Source organism: Watersipora subatra, chromosome 5, assembly GCF_963576615.1.
Source record: "Watersipora subatra chromosome 5, tzWatSuba1.1, whole genome shotgun sequence".
Classification (NCBI taxonomy): domain Eukaryota; kingdom Metazoa; phylum Bryozoa; class Gymnolaemata; order Cheilostomatida; family Watersiporidae; genus Watersipora; species Watersipora subatra.
Genome location: NC_088712.1, coordinates 48,225,445 through 48,250,684, shown reverse-complemented (window position 1 = coordinate 48,250,684; position 25,240 = coordinate 48,225,445). Strand labels below are relative to the sequence as shown.

Genomic DNA, 25,240 nt, shown 5'->3' with positions numbered 1-25,240 from the left:
GAGGGAGATAACTCTATGGTTATCGTCGTCATTGATGCGCCTGCGCGCCTTATCGCTGAATGATTTATGTATTTGTCTCGCTAAACGTGGTGTTTACTCATGAATTATGAGCTCCAGCTTTTTTAAGAAATCTCTAGCTTCATCAAACATCAGGATTTCAACACACAGCGGCGGTAGATCCGTCTTTGACGAAAGTAAGACCGACATCACATAAACTGGGCTACTATAAATTGTGAATAGTGCTGTTGCTAGTTTTCGTTGTTTTTTTTCTTGGGAGCCTGTCATGAATGGATCCCGGATAGATATAGAGAAATTATGTTATGCATAACTAATCCGAATTGACACACAACATCAGTGTTGAATTTGCTTTGTCATTTTATTCTATTTTGATTATGTTCAGTTTGTGCACTTTTGCTTAGCTTGTTAAAACTTGTTTGGGTCATTTGTTCTTGAATATGCATGTATATTTGTAACATTTGATAGATTATTATATAATTTACAAATTTGCTGATTTATAGCATATTATTAGATAGCATCAGTGCGGTAATCTCATCTTACGATTGATCGACGCTCGTAACTCCTCTACTATTACATATAAAAAGCCAGTGCAATGAGCTTTTATGTAGCATTGTTAAATACAGTTATATAATAAAAATACGCCTTAAATTTAAAATAGTGAAATGAAAAATTGAAAGTACCAACAAATTGCAACGCAATCTTTAAGATCATTGTAGGTTAGCTGCAAGCAATATATATTAACTGGTAGAGCGATTTCTCAGTTTCCCAATGCGTATTCTTTTAGAGATCTATGACAAGGTGGGTGTAAGTTATATCATACTTCTTACATCTAGAAGGGTTAATGTCGCTCCGCCTACAAGAGAGTTCAAAATACAGTATGCGCTCCTACAACGTAAATAATCTGTTCCATTTACGTTATAGAAACTGTAAAATACATGTAAATTCCCTAATCCTTCAAGGTCTTTTCAAACTCACCCTTTGGGGCATACAAGCAGGAAAAACTTGACTTAACTTTTTACATCGAGGCCTCTACCATAACTGCAGCAATATTAGTTCGCATAGACAACTTTCCCCTTTTTATGATTAATCTCACTGATTTTATAGACCATTATTGTGGTAATTCTACAATAACTTGATGAGAAGCTCACATCATTAACGTTAATTTACAACGATTTGCTTATTTTTCTAAATAGCAAAGTGTACTCTGCGAAGTAAAACTGATAACAATTATTTTATTTGTCTACACGAAAGAAAACAACAAAATATTTCACAAAAAGCGGTACTACCTGTTCGTCGTCTATCAGTATCCAGCGGTCAAGGGTAGGATAAAAGAGAGCTTTCGACCATACTTCATTTCATGACATTCGGATTGGTGGACCGACATTGTAACACCTACACCAATCGATCACCTTTGTATTTATGAAAACTATACAGCTGCCTTATTCTCTGTTTTGTCGACACACCTGGCGATCTATCACGACGAACTAAATTGTTGCAAAAGTAGGTACAATAGGTAGGCTATAACGCTAACACATGTTGTTTTTCTTTCGCACGTGCTGTGAGATATATTAACATTCAAGTCGAATTTCTGAACTCGTCCGACTTGGCGCTTTATATTATATGGAAATTTTTATGTAGTAGGAAACAAAAACTTGCATAAATCTTTTACATTATCCGGAATTCGCGTAATATTAGGTATACGTTATAGGACCGTCTACTGTATAGGCGACATTAACTTCACCTATAAAACGGTTAAATTTATCTTCCAGAAATTCTGACAAGCTATTCGAAAAATACAATGCCTGCCACCCTTTATTTAAACGTTACCTCTAATAAAACATCAATTATAAGGGAAGGGTTGAAAGCGAAAGCGCCATGGTGTTCGAATAGAGTTTGTACGGTATTAATTTCTAACACAAGTGACTCATTTAATATTCTATTTTAACAGACAAGGACAACAAGTTTTCAAACAAACAGCTATGTTCATATAGACAAAGATATTCTCACTTGTAATAAATATATAAATTCCACTGTTGCAAATTAAATCTGCTCATGAGACATTTTACATAACTTTGTAGAAGCCCAGGTTTTTCTATAGGTTTATTCTTGTTGCAAACCATATACATTGCTGTACTAGACTGTTTTCACTTTTGGTTTGTAACATTTTTCCTTGAACAAAGATTTAGCGAATCAAATATCTGCATTTATAAACATTGCTACCACAAATAGTTGATGTAGCAGAAGTAGTCGTAGTAAATATGCTGACGATAGTTCAATGACAGTAATAGAAAATCCCATAAACTCATCATGGCTTACACATTCAGGCCAATGCTCATCTTTGTCAATGATTGTTTTCTCCGCTAGGTATCTCGACGCTATTTTTGTATGTAAGCGCGTGCACACATGTGTAGTCATGCCTAAACAATAGTCCCTAGTCAGTGTAGTACATATGCATAGCATCTAGGGCACTGTAGCTCAATGCTGTGAGTAACCAAAACACCAAGGTGATAAAATATTAAAGGAATTATCCACTCATCAACAAGATGAAGCAATTCCTATATCAGCTCCAAGCTGCTGTTTGGGGTTGAGCCTTGTCAAAAATATTTGCCACTATACTGTAATTCATTCATAAGGCTAATAACACCAAAATAATATTTTTTAAGCTGTGCCAATAACCTAGCAAGCTGAAAATGAAAAAGATAGCTAGTTGTACTAAAAGTCTGCTTGTGTCCTTGAAATTCTTTGATTGAAATATTACAACGGTATTGATGTCCATATTATCAGATGGTTCGATGGATGATGAATATGAAAGGCGGTCGTTTGGAGGACAAGGCCCCAGAACTGGTAGTTATAGAGGTCAAAGTCGAGGACGTGGGAAAAACCGTGGGAACAAATATCAATCCTATAATCAGCATGATGATAGGTCAAGAGGTTTGTGCTGGTATTGTACTATCGGTGTTACACTTGTTTTTTATAACATCTTGTAGTTTTGCAGGCCCTGCATACATTTATTTTATCAAATTTTGGTGGTTGTCGACCATTTTTTAAACACAATTTTTTGTGTGTTATAATAAATGTAAAACTCATGTATTTAATCTCATTTTAGACCACTTCTCCTTCCACTATCTGTTACTTGTTATCATGTTGTCTTCATAGGCTCACATTCAGTGACAGAGCGGATGGCAGATAGATTGGGATACAGAGGTCGAGGTCGTGACAGTAGAGGTCGTCGAGGTGCAGCTAACTCTCGGAGTAGGGGCCATGGCTATGATTCAAGACCGTCCAGAGACCATCACGCACCAACTAATGCACCTCAGTGGTACCAAGTCACTGTGAGATTACATTCATCATATTTATCTGCTTTCTACATGTAGATCTGGATGCCTGTAGTTCATTTGTTCTCCTATTTTATATAAGTTTGTATCAGTCATCATGTCAGCAGGCCATTGAAGCTTTGTTTCGAGCTTTAATTCGTTTACTAATGTAAGGACCAGTTGCTAAAGACGGATTCACACATGTCAAAGTATGTTCGGGGTTGTCCTATCAGTGATCATTCGTCGACTATGTGCACCGTAAAGCGATCACATCATCGAGGCAGCGTGGATATGTCGGGGAAAAATTGCAGCCGTCAAACTTTCTTGATAATTTACTGTGCATCCGCGACAGTACGTGCAATGTGCACCACTTTGGTGATGGTGATTGGCTGATCTATATTTTCTTTTGCTGCGGGACTAGTAAGTATTTCATCATTTCTGCGTCGCCTTGTATAACGAGAACCTTATGCTGCGATGATGTTATCACAGGATTACCACCGACATACAGCGATATAGTGTGACCCAGCTTTCAAAGATAGCACCACTAACTTCAGTGGTTCATAGCATGTTTATGGTTGGAACTCGACTCAATTATAGTTGGCGGTTCAATTCTTATGAATTGTTAGAATATATGCCGAGGGTTATTTGCAAACCTCGTCGTACAAACACAAGTCGTAGAAGAACAATTTATCTTCCAAACAGCTGAAAGCACTGTTGTTTTTAGTTATTAGCATTAAGAATGGAAGTTACTGTTTTACAAACATCATCAAGTACAAGTCTTTTCTTGCTAAATCTTCTTGTTACTAGCTTGAGTTATTTGCAAAAATCGTGACTCGAATTAAGCCACTGTATGCTGTTTAGTGTCGAGCTATCTATGCAGCTACTGCATCATTACTGTGAGCTAGATTCTCAGAGTGAGGTCATTAGAAGATTCTTTTAATTGTTCCCCATGTTTTACACAGAAGTTTGCTGAAAAATCACCATGAATAACTAGATGGACGAATGATTTGATTCGAAGACTACTTCCAATTAAAATAGTAAAATTCAATGTCGGGAATAATAATTTTTTTGTAAGAATGATAGTTATGTTTTATTACTGGATTATCACTGCATTAACAATTTGAAACTCAACTGAATTTTTGTCATCATCATTGGTAAAATTATTTGTCATCGATTTAGATTTTACATGACATTTAGATTTAGACACATGTCATGGGTCTCAAACAATTGACATGCATGACCAGTTGCTTGCTATAGTTATGTTATCAAATGTTTATTCGTAAATATTTTCATTCATTCGTAGTCCCTTGGATTTTAGTCCTGATAACAGGATGGTCCGGCCCACGAACAGCTAAGAATGCATGTAGTCTTAAAATGATTTTTTTAAAGGTTTTCTGCTTTTCAATTTGCATAAAATATTGCTTTTTATGTTTTGTAAACTTTAACTTCAATTCAACTGTGTCACCTAGTCTGCTAAATTGTTAAAATTGTTAGACTGGTTTATCGCTGATGTTTGAACTGACTGCGACTCAGTTCTAGAAAAAAGTATTATAACTCATGTAAAATGACTTGATTTCGGATAAAAAAAATGTCTCAAGTGGATGAGCACAGCAATCCTGTGATACGAATGAGAGCGACTGCGTGGATATTGTCATGTTACAGATTCCATATGGCGCCGAGGCTGGAAAAGACTTCATTTACAGAGAAATTAATGATCTCCTTGACATAAAATTCTCACCTACTTCGTATCGTGAAGATGGGAAAGCTGCCATTTTCTTCATTGAACTCTCTTTCTCCTCAGTCGAGGCTTTGAAGGCCATAAACAAAAGAATTACTTTGCCGAATGGTTTCAAGGTCAGCTGTAGATCTTACTGCAAGCATTGAGGCTGTTATGGTCTCCCTTATTATTTTATGCATATGGTGGGAGGGCTCCCGTTATGACAGATGGATATTTAAGGTCTAGAAATGCATATCGTCTGTATTAAGACATTGATCTCCAGGTCAACCACCATGACAGTGCTTCCAGATGCTCAACTGAATAGAACTTATTGCAAGAATTTTAGTCATCCCATAAAAAATCCTTCAACTTTAAAAGATTGCAAAATATTTTACTGTATTGATGTTGCTTTGTTGGGCTGTCGTTTTATATATATGTATGCATATATACATACCAGACTTTATTTTCAACTTGTTGCTCATTTATCACATTATAATCTGTATAGAGTAATGACCAAAGTCTGGTCAACGGTTTGTAGCTTAAGTATTCTCAGCATTCAGTATTTCAGTATCTCATTTGTGTGATTTGGTCGATTCAATTTTTGGTCGAAATTTTAGCTTTTTAGCGAGTAGATCATGACAACATGACAAAACTTTCTGCATCTCAGTTTTCGGCTGTCACTACTATATGATATGAAGTTCATAATGACATTGGTCATGTTGAAGGCTCCTTAAAGGTGTAGTTGCGTCAAAAATGAAATTAGGACCCATAAAAGGCTAAAACATCAGCTACAATTTGATGCCATTTTTGTCTTTGTAGACCAACCCTGTCCAGAGATATATGCGTTTGAATGAGGCCCTCTTTTAAAAAGCTCACGTTCCAGCGGGTGGCAATTTCGTGACGTCACAAGCTTGTTATCTGAAACGAAACCACAAGCGATAAATATGAGGTCGATTCGTTAGCCAATCATGCGTGCGAAATTTTTATATAGGCCGTAATAAATGTTATCACTCGTAAAACGCGTTGTCTGTGATCTCGAAGATTCTCCTAAATAGATCTCATTACTCGTTACTGATTCAACGCGTTTCAACAATTACTAAGTTATACATAGTTTTAAAATGGCTTCAAGTTCGAGCGACCGCTACTCAGAGTTATCTCAGCAACTTTTAGTAAAAGATTAGAGTAGACAGCCTATGGCCAAAGCTGACAGGCGTCAGCAGCGTTTTGCTGCAGAAGAAGACAGAATGGAGGTAAATTAACTTAGAGTCTTCTATACTTTAGTAAATGTAATATTTTTTATAGTCATAAATACATATACCAATTAATAAAATGATAATTCTTTGCTATCTCCAATCATCGTTTCATAGCTTATCTGCCGTTTTACCTAGCTGTAATATTTTTTTCGAATTTTCTTTGGTAAATTAGAGTCATGATTACAAATTATTTTCACTCGTAGGAAGTGGGTAAAATCGATTGATCATTGCAAATCTTTAATTTCCAGAACCAAAGCTTCGAATCGTTGGCTTGGCGTACTTGTGTCTTTATTAAATGTTTATTCGTTTTTAAAATTACACTCGCAATCTATTTAACTCCCAATTTGGAAGCTGTCAATAGATACGCTTTAGAATGACATATATTTATTGCATTTTCTTTACTGATTACAGAATGTTTATGTCGTCCCACCAGCCGAAGAAGCTTTGTCAGTGTGGAAACTGCCATAAAGTGGAAAGAGAGACTTGAATGCGTGCTGCATAAGCCATGATGTTTTGTTTGAGTTTGTTGCAGTAGATGAATTTGTCTTATTGTATCAGCTAATACTATCTGAGTGGCCACGACTTGATGAATATTTTTAATAAAAGTTTTATGCCGAGATGAAAATATTTTTGCTTGTAAAAATTATATAATAAAATAATATTGTTGAAGATAATGCAAAACATGATTTGCAGAATATTGTAGTGTATCGGATATGGTATATGGGTGTCCGCAGAACTGGAGAATGTGAGTTCAAATCCAGTTTGCAGCATACTTCTCATTCTTAAAACTCTATCCCTGTCTATATTCTTTTCAAAGAGGTGGCTTGCTTATTTCACTTATCTAGTATTCGGTAAGAATATTACTAGCAAGAAACGAGTACGTAGGTAATAGGCGACATAATGTGGGCGGGGCTTATGGGAGGCTGTATATCGTTTGTATGGGTAGATGCAGAACTGTGCTGATACAAAGACCGTGTTCTACAAAAGTGACTTGACAGAATTACCGTAGACCGGTAGAATTGGTAGTCGGTACCCAAATGTTTACACAAGATTTGGAGAAAGTGAGTAGAACAAATTTTCAATTTTCGTTATTTGAGGCCTTTTAAACATTCATAATAATGCATCTGTAGCAGGATTTAAAATTTTATTCTAGCCAACATGAGCAAATACAAAATAAGATATATGCCAATAGAGCCGCGTAAGATTAGACTTTTATCGCAAATAGCCGATGTGAATACGAGAGATAAAGACTTTTTGCCAAACTCGTGACATCATTTTTGGCGAGGCTGGGCACGTTTTTGTGGCCTGAGCGGTTTTACGGTGATCAGATTTTTTCGGTTTTAATCTTCAAATATCTTGGCAATGCGATCGCGTAACACAACAAACAACATATCAACTGATAGAGAAAAAAAATGCTTTCTTTTAAGATCAACTTAAATTTTGACGCAACTACATCTTTAAAGGTTGACTTGCAACAAAATTCACATTACAGTTATTTGGTATCAAAAGATTCACCATGTCTTACTCTGTTGTGTTGTAGGTGTCAAATACGTGGAAATGTGATTACCAGCTCTTAAAAGCTCAAAAGAGAACAGTTAATCGCAGCCACACGAGACAGCCGTAGTTTGGATTCGGTTTCCAAAACGGCTCAAATGGGACGTAGTTGTTACAGGATGGTTTCCGTTTACACTTTTATGCAACCTCATTCGTCGAAATATTTTCACAAATATACTTCACGCATTCGATATAACCATGTCTATTGTTTTTACGCGTCTGTTTTATCGTCATTGTAATGCTGTCACTTTTAGCAGTGATATCTTATAACTTACCGTAAAAAAATCGTTAAACTTTTTAACCTTACCTCGAAGAAGTATACATCATTGTCTGATAATCATGACGAGCCTGTTGGTTACCTGTGATAATGGAAAAGAGCTGCAAAAATTATTTGCGAAGTATTGGGTCACGTGATCAGATTACGACTTGACGATTGAATAATGCCGAAAGAAAACTGTAAAGTAGCGAGCATCTATATTTGATAAGGGGTCTTCGGTAAAACCCGAAGTGTTTGTCATAAACTAGTGCTACGATAAGTTTTACATTAAGCTTTTTATTGGCCTTTCAATTCACGTGAGAACATACGTGACAAGACGATAATCAAACTGTAATGACTACGTCAGATAAATAAAGAGATTCCAATCTACGGCGGCTTTTCGTTTTTGAGCTTTTAAGAGCTGGTAATCACATTTCCACAAAATTGACACCTACAACAGAGTAAGACATGGTGAATCTTTTGATACCAAATGACTGTAATGTGAATTTTGTTGCAAGTCAACCTTTAAGAACTTTGGTCATGTTGGGGACTCCTTAGGAACTTTGGTCATGTTGGGGGCTCCTTAGGAACTTTGGTCGTGTTGGGGGCTTCTTAGGAACGTTGGTCATGTTGGAGGGCTCCTTAGGAACTTTGCTATAATTCTAGATGACCCTATTGGTCAAACAGCAAGATCCGCCTGTGCCTAAAGTATTGGAAGGGGAACTTCTTGAGAAGCTCTTGACGACGATGAGCAATCTATATGACACTGAGAGTAAGGTCCTTGACCTCTCTTCTCTTCACAAGAATGAAGGTAAATTGAATCCGATGCGACTGGATTTACTTGAAGATTCTAGACTGTGACTGACTGTCCGTGGAAAATAGTCAAATTTCTACTTTGCATCTTCTTACTTTCGTATCACCTATCAATATAATTTAGTAGAACGAAATGGCTCAATGCTTGAAGGTTGTTCGAGAAATTGATCTAATAGTTTTGAAAAGAAAATAAGCTTTTTCAAAACTCGACATCTCTACTTTGCTGGCAGTGAAGACTTGATGACTGCGAGAAAGTTGTTATTGGCGGACTGAAAAAATGCGAGTCTCAACAGGTGACTAAAGAAAGATTTTCAATTTCGTAAGACTTTTATGCATCACTTCATTCAGTCAAATCAGAAAATGAATCTACAAACATTGATATCCTGGTTTGTTGATTGATTAACTGTCAGGCTTGTCCGATAGAGAGTGAGTCACGGAATAGTCTCAAGTTTCAGTGAATGTGGTGCTTAGTGGTATTAATATAGCAACCTATGGTTACGCTGGTTGAAATAGGAGCTCTTTGGAAATAATACCAATCAGTTTGTCACTGTTCCTGATGTTCAGGTCTGAAGCCAGAATGTCTCCCGCTGAATAGGAGATCTGTGATGACTGCAGTTGTCAGCATCATAGCCGAACACATACCAGAGCTCGTTGCCCTCAACCTCAGCCATAACCGCCTCACATCCCTTGAGATACTGGAGAAACTCGTGCCAAACACACCATCTCTGCTCGGCCTCGATCTCTCTCACAATGAGGTATGTATGGCAACAATTCTGTCAAGTACTAGATGATCTTGATAAGAGAGTTGTTTGCTTGGAACAAGTATCATGAGTAACATCAATTGAGTGGCCTGCAGACATTCACAAGCCCTCATGGCATAGTGCATTTAGATTGAAAATTAGGCATTTTCATTTTTCTGTAATTTCTACCTTTTCTGGCAGCCCAATCCTGATCTTTCCAAATGCAGTATGTTACTGTTATAAGCAGCGGAGTGAAAAAAAGTATAATAACAGCTGTCAAACGTCAATAACTAGATCGTTTTCATCATTGCCTATCAGTGATATCAGTCAAAGACTGCTACTCATTTGCAAATACTGCGCAGCCTTGAAATTTAATTCTAGAACTACATTAGAAAATTGAAGAACTATGTCATGACTGCTTTTATATTACTTATTATTTCATGTACATCTATAGTTCTGCTTAACTACATGATTACCTTGCGATATATGTGTTATCTTTTAGTATGAGCTTGTAAAAGCCAGTCAGTATTAAAAATTGGCATTTAAAAATTGAGGCTTGATTTAAATTGATAAAAACATTCGGAATGAGTTATCAATCAATATTGACTATTGAATCGTCTATTGATTTGGATATCACCAAGCCATGCGACTGTATGTATTACAAGTTGATTAACAATACAGAGAATGTCAGAGATAGTCGGTTGTTGAACTCCATACACATTTGGGTAATTGTACATATTTCTAGGATGTAATCAGCCAACAGCCTTCGTTACTTTACAGGTTAGAGATACCGAGTTGGACAGGCTTAAAGGATGGCAACTGCAAGAGCTGAACATGGCTTCAACGCCTGTAGCCAAAAGATACGCAGACAACTTCAACAGCTATCTCTCGTAAGTTCCTTCCATAATCCTTTCATACCTAGCGTTATCTCTCCACAGAAATTCATGCCACTTTTTGGGAATGTTTGTGTATAGACCATGAGTGATTGAAATTATTTGGTATAACCTCTTGAAATTAATTTACAGGACTGTTTGAGATTACTTGTTGAGATGTGATGAGTTGTATTGTGATGTCTTAGGAATATCTGGTGTAATTTATTGGTGACTACTTATATGTTTCACGCTATTTCCTGTTTATTGTTGCAGCAAATTCATTTTAGACTAACTGGGTGAGTATCTGAAGCCCGTACCATTGACTTACATGTACATCAACGTATTATAAACGAGTTGTTAATATACGCTTCACGGGTTTCTTCATCCCTTCAAAATGAGTACTAAAAAGCATTTTATGAAAGTTTTTATCAGTTTTTTATTGATCAAAAATTTTGTGACGAGTAACATGTTTGCATAATTTTTTAATAGCTATCTTCGCAATTAGTAGCCATTTCCAGATATCTCAAGTATTTGTACAAATCTATGAAAACATAATGTGCAGTTACAGTTCTTAAAGTTATTTTGTAAGGAAAGAGTGTTTGTTGTCAATGTGATCTTATTCACAACTCATTGCTTATCCAAAATCTATAAAAATCATTTTTGGTTTAAGTAGCCACGCGTATATCAGTACTATTGCTGGCTATAATAGTGTGTTTTAATATTAGGACATTTTTATAATATTAGGACATTTTTAAAGCTCTTTTTTTATTCTACTAATTTGTTTCTTTAATAATTATGTTTTACTTTTTTCATATCAAACCAAGTTACATGTCGTTACAAGATTATTGTCTTTTACTTTAGTTTTTTAATTATGGAAATTTGTTTTACTGGTTTATCTTAGGTTTTCACTTTAATCTTATACCAGTATTGATGTTTCAATTGCTTCATATCTAGATGAATGTTTTTAGGGTACGTGGCACATTATGCATTTTCTGTGTTCTCATTCTGTTTAATAATGTTTTAGAGATAAATAATTTTTCTATTATTCTTTGTATGTATGCCCATTCCTTCTTGAATTAGACATATAGGTAGGTAGATAGGCTTGTCTTGCCTTCATCTTTACCATACATTTATATTTCATATAAATATTTTATTTTTATAAATATTATATTTTTACTTGGTATGTTTAGGAGATATTTACTTATTTTTGTGTTGTTCCTCAAACTCCTCTTTCTTTTCAACATTTTTTATATGTATATATAGTTTTTAGTTAGCAAATTTCTAGATACAGCTAATAAGATTTATTTTTATGGCTCAAAATTATTGCCAAGCCGGAAGCACCTGAAGATGTTGACAAAACTAATTTTATGTCACGATTGCTAACCACAACAGCTCTTCCAAGCCATTATTTGTCGGTGCTGGCACTTTTTAAGATTGGTTAGGTTTTTCCAAAAATGACTGCATTTTTCATGTTTTTCTATTATTTGATTTTTTTAATCATTGCAATATTTCTTTTTTATATAATGGATAATGCTATCAAAACTACTATTTTTAAAGCAGTAACATGTGACTTACAGAAGTTTAGTTTTGATGGTGAAGCTGCATCGAGTCTTGGATTTTTAATAAATATGTTAGTTACGTATAAGTGTAGGCTTGTGCGAAGCTTCTCAAATTATATCGTCTCTATAGCAACCAATGCTAACATGCACTTTGTCCATCCGCGAGTAAATTATGTTGTGTTATACTGTTATACTGTGTTATAGCCGCTGGTTACTCTTTCGTGCCAATGATTGTTTAGATAATGTTCTAAATATCCTGTCTTAGCAATATATGCATTTATATATAAGTTTGTGATTTTTTATTAGCATTAATGAAAAAAGTTTTTAAAAAAATTTTTTGTGGTGTTTTTATGGTGAAGCCACTCGAAACATTTGCCACCCTCTGAGCATACACAGTTTTATATTTTTGATTCCGCCAATAAGTTTTTCTCCAACCAGTGTCATTGACACATCTAAGCATGAAGTCTTTTTTCGTTTTTTTTGTTGGATTTTTGACTTTTCCCTAATTAAATATTTTTAGGTGTGGCATATTTTGGTAAGGGTTTGCAGTATTTCGCTGGTTGAATTTTTCTCCATATGTATATGATTTGCAATGTGTTTCCCTGAGTGATAACCTATCACTTGTATTATAATAGTTAATATTAAGTTTTACTCAGTCGCTACTTTGTAACGTAGATATACTCTTTTGCACAACTTTTGTAATCAAAATATATTGGGCTAGCCTTTTTTTATTTTAACCAAAAATTATTGTTCTACAGTCACTTTTTTTTGTAATGGTAGGGAATTGTTCCAGAGTTTTTTGTAGTTTGTTCCAGTCTGTCTTTTTGCTAATTGAGATATATATCTCGTGTACTTCCTTCTTTTGTAATATAGGAGGTGCTTTTTAACTTTTTGTAGCAGAGTTATTGCTATAGTCTTATTTTATAACCAAAATATATGGTACTGTCAGGGTTTTGGTGGCCGAGAAATGTTGATCTGCATTTTTAAATTCGTGAATAGTTAGTATTTTACAGTTTGTTTTTTTAATTATGGAGGAATATTGCACATTTCTTTTTGCTGTGCTGAAATAATCGTTTAACTGTGTTTTAGCAGGATTATTATTCAAGTCCTGTTTTATAACTTAGTGGTTAGATATTGTCTCTTTTGTTTTTATGATGGAGGAAGATTGTTCAGCGTTTTTTTAATTATTAACTGAAGAGTTCCATAGCCTCTTTTTGTTGTTGCCTCGAAGTTGGTCTATTGAAGTATTGAGGCTACAACATGTTCCTTAAAAGGACAATTTTTTAGTTCACATGATTTTGGAATTTAATATTTTGTTATATCCTTTGTTCATTGATCACCTCTTTTGCTGATGAGATATTGAAGAGTCACTGGACCACAGAGGTGCATGCTGGAGTTTCAAGGTAGCCTATCTGGATTGTCACTTCGTTGACATCAACTGGTGGCCTACCTTGTCATTCCTGCTTGAACTATTCTGTTGGGCAGTACTTATTCATGTTCCTAGGTTTGAAGTCTTTTAAGGTGACCCTGCTTATGACTTATGTCTCTACCACTAGTATAGTGTTGACTGGATTTATCTGCAGCAATTTTCGCTGCGCTCTGAACCTCTGTGGGTGATTGTACCGACTCAGCCAATGAAACATTAAAGTTTGCCCCCTTCAGCTTGGTGCTTCGCTCATTGCTATAATTTTAGTGATGTTTATCATGTCAAAAACCTGTTAGAATCTCTTACATTCTGACAGCTGTGGTATCAACCAGCCTAGATAGCTTGGTCACCTCTTGATACGATAAGTTTGAGTTTTTCTGTGCTCATGCATGGCTGTTCTTATTCAGACAGCTTTTTCTTTTTCAAAATATGGATTATGGGTTTTTTCGTTGTATTTGTTCAGCTGTCTAAACTTTAAAGCATTTTTTAAAAAGTTTTTATATTACAAGGTTTTCACGTATACAGTTTTACATATATATATTTTTATATTGTTTAAAAGCAGTTTATCATAATATCTTCAGAAGAAATTATATATTGTAGTGAATTGAGTATTTTTTTGACTTGGCATGCAATTCACTTTTATAGATTGCAAGATTTTTTTATTTCTTGAATAACATTTGGCTTATATAAGTTTTTTTTAGCCACATGTCGTCCATAAAAAGCCATATTCATTACTATGTATTTGCTAGACATAAATATGCTCATCGATTTTAATCAATACCTTAACAAGAAATGTTATAGTTGTGATTGTGTTACTATCATTTTTGTGACAGTTTTAGTCATTTGTTGTTTAATGTTTTTGTAGGGTTCTTCGTATATGCATTGCTCTCATGTTATATTTATATTTTTATTCTATTTTTATATTATAGCATGAAGCTAAAAAATTATTGTGCATCTATTATTCGATCTTAACAAGTCTGGAAATGGTGTACTAAAATTATGTTTACATTGGAAAATTTTCAAGCTTATGCACTCAAATTTTTGTCGAAGGCTCAGTTTACATTATTAACAAATTTTGCGGCTCAACCAAAGTTGATCCCTTATGTGTGTGTTATATTTAATTTTACATAATATCCTGAACATATTGGAAAAAACTGCAAAAACATGACTACAAAAATACCATGAAAACGTTTTTTAATTTTTGTGTGAAAGATGTGCTGGGCCACTATGCAACAACTTAAGCGTCACTACTGCCGAGTAGAGATGTGATTGTAGGGTTATCAGGGACGACTGTCATTGACCTGGGTAAGTAGGAGCTCTAATTAACTGTTAGGTAGACCATTCGAGTTGTGACACCTGCGATATCTTGTCACCTATGAGATTAAGACTAGGTTAAGTATCTTTTAGGACACCCGAGAGGTAAGCAGACGAATAGATTAATCTTTGTGTCAACTTTTGTTATTATATGATATTACTTTTTTCCTATTATCGCTTCTTTCATGCTTGATATTTTGTAGATTTGTCAGAAAACGATTTCCAAAGTTGTTAACCTTGGTAAGTCTAGTTGGACTCGTCATTTTCCTAACCTGGATGTTTTGTTTGCGAGGGAAGTGTCAGACCGGTGTGTCTATCCTTATTTGTTGCCATCATTTTATGATTGCCAGAGTCTACATGCGGCGGATTTCTATTATTGGTATGAAGTTCTTATGAGGAAGTTGTAGTCTAGTTTGGCCGATGGCTGATGACTTCACCAACCCCTGCTTCCTTTACCACTTCTTTAGCGTCATCACATCCAACTACCTGATTTCATCAGTGGTCATTATGTCTTGTGCATACGCATATATTTACTCGGATAAGCTGTAGCAACGATCTTGTAACAATGAAGCAACTCTTTGTTTTATGTTTTGCATCGTTGAATTGTTCCATGAAAGTAGCGCATTGTCTGGGAAGTAATTATACTGTGGTCATTCAGGTGTGGTCTTAATGCTTGTAAGTTTATAACTCATCTGTGAGATAAATGCTAAATTCAATAATTCTTAAATTTTTCAGTGATAATGTAATTGTGAATCAACTTCTAAGTTGTTCGGTCTCATGTACTCAGCAGCAGGCCACCATTTTAGCTTTCTGAACGGTTGTTGTAGAAACCTTCTTGTTGTAGAAACCCTTTGGCTTATCATTTTTCTAAGAAGCCATTTCTTTTGCAGGATGGTAAGGAGGCGCCAGCCCCAATAGTGTTTGAGATAGATGCGGTTACCGCTCAGGGTCTGCCACTAAGAAAAGGCAACTTCATGGAAGAATGTGATCCCGCCTGCTCTCAGCTGGTTACCCAGTTTATAAACCAGTAAGATCAAACATGAAATTTTTGGGTCTCAAGTACTTGATGGCTTTAATTTACATATGCATTTTACATGCTTTTTCACCTGTTATTAACCGGTGTGAATGTTAATGTTTTTTATGTTGCATTCAAAGTAGTATGTGCAGCAGGCGGCTGTGACATCTGTTAGCCCTATTTTCTGCCAACCAAGTTCATAATTTAATATATTGCCAATAAAGTAATATATGATATATACATGTCTATGCCTAAAATCTTTGCATGCGAATGGATATGTCAAAATGTAGTGCTAGCTGGTGGTGGTCGAGGAACTTGATATTGTATTCTTTTAGTAGTAATACTCTGCCATATAGCAACATATCGCCGGGTTGCTCGTAACAAGCAATGCAAGCTGATCTAGTCTCGCTTTTAATTGTAGATATATAGAGCTGTTTGACTCGGACAACCGAGATCATCTGATTGCTGCATATGATGATGATGCAACCTTCTCCACGAGCTTCTGGTTTTACCCAATGGAGGGAAAGTAAGTTGGCAATGAATTTATCACATTTATGTTTAGTTGAAAGTTGTGGCTAAAACTTGTTTCTGCCATTCTAAAAATTTGACTACACGTACTGTCAAAATGTTTAGTTTGCGGAGCCAGCATGCCAGCAGTGTGTTGTCGAAGCACCGTGTCCAAATGAGCATGTTGGCAGAGACAAAACTTCTGCATCTAGGATTGTCTGAAATGTCTGTTTCGCCCATCATCATTTTGATTCAATCATAATCATTTCCTGCGCTAGCTGGTTTCATTGTAAGATTTCCTTTCCAATGATGACTACAAGAGGGCTTCACACGAACAACTATTTATATATGAACAAAGATGTTCTCACTTGTAATAGATACATGAAAAGGTCTCTGGTGTGGATTAAAGCTTTTTATGAAACTTCAAATTATTCTTCAGATAATTAAACTCGTTGAAACCTAATTTTTTTCTAGTTTGGTTAATGTTATGAACCCCAAACGTTGTAGCATATTTTCCTTGAGCAAAACTATAGTGTTGTAACTAGCTGCACAAACAATATTGCTGCCATAAGTCATTGATGATCAATATTAGAGAATAAATAAGAAGGTGATAAGACATTAACAGTGACGGAAACTCCAGCTAGGTCATCAGCCTTCACATGACTGATCTCTATTCTCACTGGTCAATCTATTTTCTATGCTGATGCATTATTCAGTAGCCTTGATGTGTGTGTTTAATCAGCGTAGAGCCAGTCAGGCCTGCCCTGTTCTCTGGTATAATTTCCTCATTGGGGTTTACCATTTGGCATTCTTGTCCCCTTCACATTAACCCACTATTTCAGCTCTGTGTATTGGTCTGTCGGTTGCTAAGACCTCCTCTTGTATGCCTTTGCAAATGAGCATGTGGTCATAATATGCAGGATACATCTTGCAAATAAATCTATTACTGTTTATTCTAGGCCTCGCCGCGTCATGCGTCGGCTAGCGTCACGAATCAGCCAGTGCCATGTCTGTATGATATTTTGAATTTGTCGTTCCCTTTGTAGACAACACAGATTTGATATCTCGAGCAGTCGGAATCTTCTGAAGATACCGTCAAATGAGAGAAACGGCAAACGAATTCACTATGGGAAACAGTCAGTCATAGACTTTTTCACAGGGGAGTTTCCCAGGACTAAGCATTTGCTGGAAACGCTTAATGTCGATGTCGTTTTTCAAAATGTATGTTTTAGTTATCTTGTCATATGCAATTAAATTAGTTTACTACAAGATCTTAATGTATTATTATTGCCATCTGTTGTTACCCCTCTTTGTCTCAGCTTGGCCATCTTAGCTCTCTTCCGGGTAGCGTAGAGCACGAAAACAATTTTAGGGCTAAAGCTTTTTGGGGTCTTTTTATTAAAGGCATTCTCCCGTTTGTTTGTGAGCCTATGTTATATTTTGTCATATTGCGAAAAAACATGTAATAGATAAATGACTTAGTGTTTGCTCTTAAATTGGCAGCAAAGTCATAAAATAACGGGTATTCTTATCTGTGTTAAGTCCTATTCATTATTCATATCGAGAAATAATAATCGTTACCTATTTATTACTTTAGACAGCCATGCTGAGCTTTACTTTGAGCGGATTGTTTGAGGAACCTAACAGCACGAAGGCTCACAAAATAACTCGAATGTTTTCAAGGAACTTCACGACTGTGCCTCGGGGAGAGGGTATGTTGACTTGACAGATCTTCAACGTTTTGGTGTTTTTTTAATGCTATTCAATTGGAGCCCATCTGTGCCAAAGTAAAACCAAAATGTTGTTAATATTATAATAATGCATTGGTTCCAACTACCTTTGCTAATAGTTATACTGATCAGCAAGTTTCTATTGCAATGAAATTAGAACGTTTGCAAGCTCTATTAATTCATTCTGTTGCACTAATAGCATTAATCCTACCATAGCATACCCCTTTACCATTGCAAGATGCCAAACTAAGCTGTCAACAAAAACCCATGATAAGTGTACAACTGCTATGATTGGCCGCGAGGCTCCAGTTAATTTGTGCTTTTGTGAAGATGCTAACCAGCTGTTGATCTGCTTGTATTTTGGGTAGTTGTGATTAACGCGGTGGTATTATGACACTGAACATGAAGTGTGATTACTGGTGAAATTAGGATATTGTAGTGCAGACTTGTCGAGAATGATGAGCGCGATTTACTGTTGTTAAAATTTCACTTGGTGTGAATTATAAGCAAATTCTTTGAGAATTTACACATTTTTAAAAATTTATTGTGACTTCGTGACAGGTATAGTGATAGTCAGTGAGCAGCTGTCATTCACAAATGCTTCGTCCGACCGGCGGGGTCAGATGCTGGCTGCTGCCAAACAAAGAGAACAGGCTGCTGCTGCTCCGAGTACTTCAACCAGTTCTTCATCCACAACAATTGATTCTTCTCAGAAGGCAATGCTACAACAGTTCATGAAGGAGTCAGGCATGAATGAACACTGGAGCTCTGAGTAAGTGGCTTTCCCTTATGCCCAAAGAGTGCATCTTCACCAAGTATAAGCAGCAACCTTCTCACCTTACTGCCTGGAGGCTTCATCAGTTATTCATATTTTCATATGCCTTATAGTTGTTTATAATGGTTAAGGAAAAGGCCAACGTATGACCCTTCCTTTACTCGTCTTAGCAAAGCTAACCAGTTTATTTAAAAAAAGAACGTTGGAAGGAAAAAGGAAAATTGAATAGGAAAAAATTGAAAATGGAAAAAATAATCGTTGTTGAGGCCCGTATACACTATCTAATCGTTGTTAAGGCCTGTCACACTATCTAATCGTTGTTGAGGCCCGTATACACTATCTAATCGTTGTTAAGGCCTGTCACACTATCTAATCGTTGTTGAGGCCCGTATACACTATCTAATCGTTGTTGAGGCCCATATACACTATCTAATCGTGTTCAAATCAATGATTAGCTGTGCGATGGACCGCTACGATGAACTGCAATGACATCATTTTGCGATGAGCGACCAACGTAATCGTTGCTAGCGATGATGCGGTGGCCTTTTAACATGTTGAACTTTGGCTCTGATGATCGCAACTGTTAGCTTTTTATTATTGGTTGTTCGTTGACAACATTGGATCCAGTTTCAACAGTTGTGAAGATCTATGTTAATATCATTCGGCAAGTACGGCGAAGAACTAAATGAAATACATATCAGATAATTAAAAGGTAACAAAAACTCGCGATATCAAGAATGCTATTTCGTAAATTCTATTGGTTGTTGGTTGGCGGTAGCCTGTCTTGACAAACTGCTGTTTTGCGGAGTTGTCCCCGTTGAGCGGGCGAGCAACACAACAGCTTGTCACAAGACGTACTGCACCTGATGCATCAGCTGCACTTATAGGGAGTTGTTCTCTTCCGTCTATGCGGCTTGGTTGCAATGTTATGGCGGTCGCTCCATTGGTAATCATAACGAATTTCGCGCAAAAATGTATGTAGAAAAACAAGATTACAACTGTTAACCAGCGACCAGTCTCTGTTGTAAACTTTAACAAAAAAACAAAGTTTTTTATGAAAGCTTTTATTAAAACTTTAATAAAAACAACAGTTTGTCAAGACAGGCTAGGTTGGCGGCCACCGACAGCTCGTAGTGTGTACACCTTATTGTTGCTGTTGACCTCAAATAGCTAATCGTACACTCAAACAGCTAAACGCTGATTTGAGCAATAGTATACATGGGCCTTTAGTGCGTGATTACTCTTTATTAATCTTATTTAAGACATTTTAATTGTTATTATTGTAAACTATTACATAAATACTATTTCAGGGTATGGTACACCTTTCTGACACTTGATACATGATCACTACACTTAAAAGGCACATAAGTAGTAAGAATGCGCATGTGTGTAATAGTAATGATAATAGTATTATATACATACAAATATTATGAGATTACTTAATACCCTGCGTGTTATGTTTAACAGATGTCTTGTTGCAAACTCTTGGAGTTATGAGGCCGGAGCTGCCATGTATGCCAGGCTAAAAGTGAGTATCATGAACATCTAAAAGTTGTGCATTCTACAAGAAAGAAAAGACAACTAGGAGTTGCTCAATTTGAAATTGCTTTTCTTTTAAAGTTGTAAATTCGGAATTTACTTTGCATCTTTTACATTAGAATTACATCTCTTTGAATATTTACAGCCTACAATGCACCATTTCATGACGCTTGTCCATTTTGTGATGCTGGGCCGATTCGTGATGCTTGTTCATTTCGTAAAATTAGCTCTAGGAAGATCAGTTTGAGGAGGCTATTATTATTATTGATATGGAAACTAGTCGCTTAGAAATGTCAGTATCAATATGCTCAGCGGTATTCTGTTGTATAGGATATATATCTGTAAATATATTTTTAATAGATTGTAAGCTCTGCCATCAGGAAACCCTCTCCTATCACTAATAGACATCCATGATTATTGCAGGCTGAGGGGAAAATACCACCGGAGGCCTTTCAAACCTGACCTGTGCCGAGTGTTAATATGTATATACTAGAATGAATGAACTCATGCTATCCCTGACACCTACGCTGACACTGTATATATTCACCATTGTTTACACAGTATTCCAAGCTGCCTTCTAGAATTAAAGGTTTCATTGCATGATGCAATATTTTACATGATAATGATGTTGGAGTTGTTCAAATGGCAACCATTTATATAAATACATATCAGTTTCAATATACCAAACTTCTAATGCTTTGTTGCATTAGATGCTTTTAGGTTATAAGCTCAGGAGATGTGCTTGAATTGGATTACGGTTTGAGATTTTCAACTGAAATGTCCAGTAGCTAGTAATTTTAGATTACAGGAAATACATTGACAGAACCTCAATATGATGTAATTGTGTTCTGAGATGATCCATAAATGATATGCATTACAATAACACGATACAACGTGCTAGATATTGCCAGTGATGTAGTCATTCTATGATAATAATATTATACTTCTATAATAAAAGTAGTGTCCATCTGTTGCCACGCTAAGTGATAGAAAAAAGATTATCCGTGACCCATAAATGCTATGCGTTACGATAGCACGATACAACGTGATAAATATTGCCGGTGGTGTTGTCATTTTTTGATGCCGTTAATAATATTTACTATAATAAAAGAGTTCTGTCTGTCGCCAAGCTAAGAGCGATAGGCAAAAAATATGTGGTTAGACACTGGATGAAAGACTAATGTTGTGTTGTTATCAATTGTCTTATGGCACTATTTGATTGAAGAGGTGAGAAGTAATGCTAGACAGATCTAACATCGTATGTTATGCATTGCAACATACTCAAAAATCTATATCAATTTTATTACTTATATTTTGACAGGCAACAAGCTCAAACTTTAAGCTATTGTGATATCCTCAAAGCACCTGCCCTGTATGTTAACATTATCCGCGATTATTTTGTGTTGACTGACCAATGATTTTAGGATGTACAGAACATTTTTTATTCCTTTTTTCATCAACTTCGAGCTTACTTACTCATCAACTTAGCGTTTTGCTTCGTGGTTTCATAATAACCAGACAACACTTTCATATCGATGAAAATGCTAAGACACAAGCTAGCAAGTGGTAATATTATTGAAAAAGCTAACTAGCTGCTTTAAGCTGGATAAAAGCAGAGTAAAAAGCTTTTTTCTTTGTCATCACAAGCTATGGATGAATTATGTTTTCCCTTTGAGTAGAAGTTGTGGCACACCCTTCCCTCAGCAATGGCTCTACCAGTTGTGAGTAAGACATTCATGAAACTACCAAATGCATACATGTAGAAAAAATATAGCCCTTCATCCTTCTGCTTCAAAAGACTCGTATTGGAAGTGACAACTTTTAGGCTTTAGGTAGTAAGAATAGCCGGTGTTCAAGGAGAAAGGTTGAAAGAGCCACGGAAGCTTTAAGAAAAGATCGCAAAACATAAAATCATTTCAGTTCTCACATTAATTAACCTTGACCTCTTCTATTTACAAGACTTGCAAAATGCAACTTCATCTATTAGTATGTGATAAAAAGTACATTCATTTTTGAGTTTCTTTAGCTTGTTTGATTTTTGCAAAAATTAAATCAAATATAAGTCGATAAAGTTGGAGAATCGGAAAAATATTTTGTTTGCTTTTTCGCAAAAATACAAGCACACACATCGACTTATCCTACTAGATCTAAATCTCTAAGGTTTTTTGAATGTGGTCAAACCTAAACTTTTCTGTCTGTACCAGGCATCTTTGATAAGTGAACGTCAACCAGAATAAACCAGAAACTCGAAATGAGTTCCACATGAACCTTGAATGCAGCTATGTACACTAAGGTTTCTTTCCCTCCACTATTTATGCACTGCAGCCAATGGCCTGATAATAACTTACACTGAGCATGATTTGTACCGTACATGACTTTTAACAATAAAACAGATTGGACATGTGCCCACCAATTTGTTACAGGTTTTCACAAAACTCAAACTGTACCAAGCAGTGAAATGAGCTTGATATTGCGGTATCTAAATATTTAAAAATAATATAATATTAATAGAAAAATTTCAACATCTGATGAGAAATCTGACAAACTCTTGGTCACTAATTCAAACTATCGATTCAGAATATTATTTTTAGACTAATGTTGTAATTTTAACGTGCAAACCTCACAAATATCTTTTCGATGAAGATACCAGTAAAGTTCTAATAATGAACATAAACATAGTGTTGAGCCCACAGATTTGTATTGGAAAAACGCTTGCTTGATTCAGTCTGTGCAAAAACAAATCAACTGTTCAATATCATTTAGAGATCAACAACTAGTAAAAAATAAACAAATGCAAGAATACTGCTAAGCGATTTCAGCCGCTAATGCATCAGGCACACTAGCGTTCCACTAATTGTTCGGCATAGTTATAAATTCACTTTTTGTTGACAAACTTTAGCATTACACATGGTTTATTCGAACATTGAAAAAAAAACGCAACATAGATATAATGAAGCAAGGTCTGCTGGATTAAATTTGAAAGTCCAATGCACATGGGCAGTTTAGAAAAAGCCAAATGAAAAGGAAGCAATATATGACGCAATGTAACTATGGCTTTCATATGTTGTAAAGTTAGCATTATGAAGTTCTTTGTGGAGGAAACAAATGGTAGAGAATGTAATTTTGGGCCTTGTGAGTTTAACAAGTCATTTTAGCCTAACCTCTAATTATTATTTTTGTGCTGAACTTAAATTTTTAAAAGAAAATGACACTTCGTAATGATTCACAGTTTTAAAAAGATGGCATCAAATTCTTTAACTTTAACGACCGATCTTGCCACAATCAATATTCATAGAGAATCTAGTCTTCAGACCTGAACCCTTGTATATAGTATCAATCAATTTATATTTGTATAAGTTAGCCTGCATTACTCATTTGAAGTCATCTTCTCATGTAATTTGTCTTTCAATTTTTACACAAATAATCTCAAACTAAACATAAATTGTTCACTACTATCTCAGTTAGTTAGTAATCTTTTATTTTGCTGATGAAATAGCAAAAAGCCTCTATTTGCAGGCATATTATCCAATAAAATGGAAACTGTAAAAGTATCCTGAATGCAAGATAGTAGTGAACAATTCATGTTTAGTTTAAGATTATTTGTGTGAAAATTAAAAGAAAATTTACATGAGAGGATGACTTCAAATAAGTAGTGCAGGATAACTTATACAAAATAAATTGATTGATACTATATACAAGGGTTCAGGTCTGAAGAATAGATCCTCTCTGAGTATTGATTGTGGCAAGATTGATTGTTATTATTAATTGGATGACTATAATATGGTCTGTACCATCTGTCTGTGTAAGTATCGTTGATGTTTACTTCTATGGTTTATCTGCAGTGGATTAATTATGTTTTCAATTGAATCACCATTTTCATGTACAAATTCTAGCAGGTGTTGATAGTTGCGAGGGTTAGGGAATATTTTCTTTCTTAGATTGGTGTAATTGCTGCATCTGTATAGGTAATGGTCTACTGTTTCGTCTTCATCTAGGCATGTGCATGTTGGTGTAAATAGTAAATTGAGTTTGTATAAGTGATACTGTAAGGTTGCGCGGACCTGTGAAGAGCCCAGTTAAAATGGATATTTGTCTCCTTGGTAATATAAGTGGAATAGGGTTTTTCTCCAGATGATCTGTTTCTAGGTCCTTTAATAAACTACTGGAACAGTGTCCTGTTATGAGATGAGTTTTCCATCGGCGTTGTCGATCATTAATTAGTTGCTTTCGAATAGTAGATCTTCTAAAATGACTTGCTGACATATCTGCTATAGTTGTGTTTCTTCCATTTCGACTTACAATGTGAGAATGTATTTTTTTCTGAAGTTTGCTTTTTGTAGATAACAACGTTTTTGTGAAATAACTTTGTCCTATTGCCATTCTACAGTATGTGTATATGTCTCTGGAGCTTAAAGACTCAGCTGTAGGTATGTTTGTGATATGGTGGAGTGCTTCCGTTGAGAGATTAGTCTTTGCTCCTAGTATGTCTTTCAAACAACTATGAAGAGAGATGTCAGCTTTTTGATCCCATATAAAACTATTGTAAAACACTTTCGGTATTATGGCTGATTCTAGTATCTTTTTAGAATAGTATGGCTATAACCCTGCATTGATAAACGATAGAAGTAGTCTCCATTTTTTGGCCAATATCGCTTTTGATTCTTCTCTTTGTGTGTTGAATGATAACTTAGAGTCTAGGGTTAAACCTAAAACTTTAGTAGAATTGGTAATGTTTATGTTTTCTCCGATGACTTGAAGTTGTTTTGGGTTGCAGTTGAACAAAATAGTATCTCTCTTGAAACAGTTTGCTTTCATGCGCCATTGTTCTAGCCAGTGTG

General features: G+C 35.6%; 1 protein-coding gene across 1 annotated transcript; it reads left to right on the top strand.

Moving 5' to 3' along the window:
* Positions 1-66: 66 nt before the first annotated feature.
* LOC137397631 (nuclear RNA export factor 1-like) lies at positions 67-21,088 on the top strand. Its single transcript, XM_068083927.1, has 15 exons — positions 67-194; positions 2,803-2,949; positions 3,175-3,350; positions 4,995-5,186; positions 8,779-8,923; positions 9,490-9,680; positions 10,446-10,555; positions 15,040-15,076; positions 15,727-15,863; positions 16,273-16,377; positions 17,405-17,579; positions 17,956-18,070; positions 18,650-18,860; positions 20,331-20,391; positions 20,826-21,088. Exons 1-15 carry the CDS (start codon positions 107-109, stop codon positions 20,862-20,864), a joined length of 1,929 nt encoding a protein of 642 aa, XP_067940028.1. The 5' UTR covers positions 67-106; the 3' UTR covers positions 20,865-21,088.
* Positions 21,089-25,240: the final 4,152 nt, after the last annotated feature.